This window comes from Microtus oregoni, unplaced genomic scaffold (assembly GCF_018167655.1).
Source record: "Microtus oregoni isolate MIOR12 unplaced genomic scaffold, Mior012 000166F_ref0000362, whole genome shotgun sequence".
Taxonomy (NCBI): domain Eukaryota; kingdom Metazoa; phylum Chordata; class Mammalia; order Rodentia; family Cricetidae; genus Microtus; species Microtus oregoni.
In genome coordinates, this window is record NW_024544821.1 from 213,535 (window position 1) to 215,000 (window position 1,466).

Below are 1,466 nucleotides of genomic sequence, written 5' to 3' on the forward strand. Positions count from 1 at the left end.
AATACTGAACACAGAAAGAATACAGGAGTTTCACAGTCAATGCTCTAGGAAGATCCACAAAACAGGGAGGAGGAGGTGAAGACCGAGGAAAATATCAGTATTTTTACAGCCATGAATTTGCCACATTCACTACACCGCTGTTGACTAGAGTAGTGTTTCCAATGGAGAGTTTTATTAAAGTTTTCAAACATTATATTTTATGCATTGTTTGTCAGAGAATACAGAGCGAGATGGGAGCTCCCATCTCTTCAGATGACATGGAGCCTGGAATTGACGGAAGTGATGCTATTGTCCTCAAGAAGATACAGACTGGTTCTGTGATGGCGCGTGTTGCCTTTTCACACAAAATATTTTCCAGAAAGCTTTCTGAAAACTTCTGTGACATAAGGGGTACAAAAAGGGATTTACAAAAGAGTTGAACCATTGCAGCCAAAAGGCAATGGTGTACCAAATTGATTTGGGGCGCTCCCCTTCAGCATAAGCAGAAAGAACAATTGTGGACAGACAGTATGGAGCCCAGCAGATGGCAAAAGCACCCAGCAGGATGGCCAGAGACCTGGCTAACTTCCTGCCTCGGAGAAGTTCCGTGTGCTCCCTTCGGTGAAGCGCTGAGGCTTCAGATTGCAAGAGGGAACCCACTTTGAAGGCATTGCTATTCGTGTGAGTTCTTAAAGACACCAGAAGACTGCTCTTTCTTCGAGGACATTTTAAATGAAGAGATGTGGCTGATTCCTTCGATGCAGGAAGAGGTGTCCTGGAAACATCCCCAGCTCTGGGTAAGTGCCCAGAGTCACTGGAAGAGGTGGGGATGAACCCCACATGGCTGCAGCACCTATTCAGACTCCCACGCTTCCACAGACTCCAATAAATTTGCACATTGAAATAGGCCACTGAAATGACAGGGACCAGGAATTCCAAGAATGTCGTAATGGCAAGTATGTACCACTTTGAAACAAAGCCAGGCTCACATTCGTTTGTGACCGTGCTGTTGCTCTTCCAAGAGTTTGAAATTAGAATCATCGGGCCATTTACCAAGAAAGCCAGTATCCAAACAGCAGCCATCTGAGCGACAATCTTCAGACTGCCGGTGTGCTTAGCCCTATAGGACACCTACAATAAATCAGACAAGTTGGTTTTGTTTTAATGAAGATACATGGAGCACATGGAGCATCACGCAGGACTCACAGCTTCCAGGGATGTGCAAGAGACACATCAATTAACATGGCGTTGCAGCTGTGCCCAGGTGAGAGGTCAGTGGTGACAGAACCTGACTAAGATGGAAACTTTAATAAATTTCCAGAGAAAACAAAAAAAAATGCAAAGTTAAGTTTTGAACACCATAGCAAGGCCAAGGACACTAAGATAAGAAAGAAATGTTCTCAAAGCCTGGTGTGGTGGCATGAGTTTGTAATCCTCGCACATGTGCAGTGGGGGCGGGAGGATCCCCAAGGACTCCTGCCAGGAAG

General features: G+C 45.4%; 1 protein-coding gene across 2 annotated transcripts in view; it reads right to left on the reverse strand.

Annotated features, from left to right (window-relative positions):
• Positions 1-294: 294 nt before the first annotated feature.
• LOC121445221 (histamine H4 receptor-like) overlaps positions 295-1,466 on the reverse strand; it is a 15,743-nt gene continuing 14,571 nt past the window's right edge. Inside the window, exon 3 of one of the 2 annotated variants that reach the window (XM_041647246.1) lies at positions 295-1,110. In XM_041647246.1, the coding sequence (XP_041503180.1) occupies positions 295-1,110 (816 nt within the window). The remainder of the gene's footprint in view (positions 1,111-1,466) is intronic. The other variant, XM_041647247.1, reaches the window with a different exon arrangement.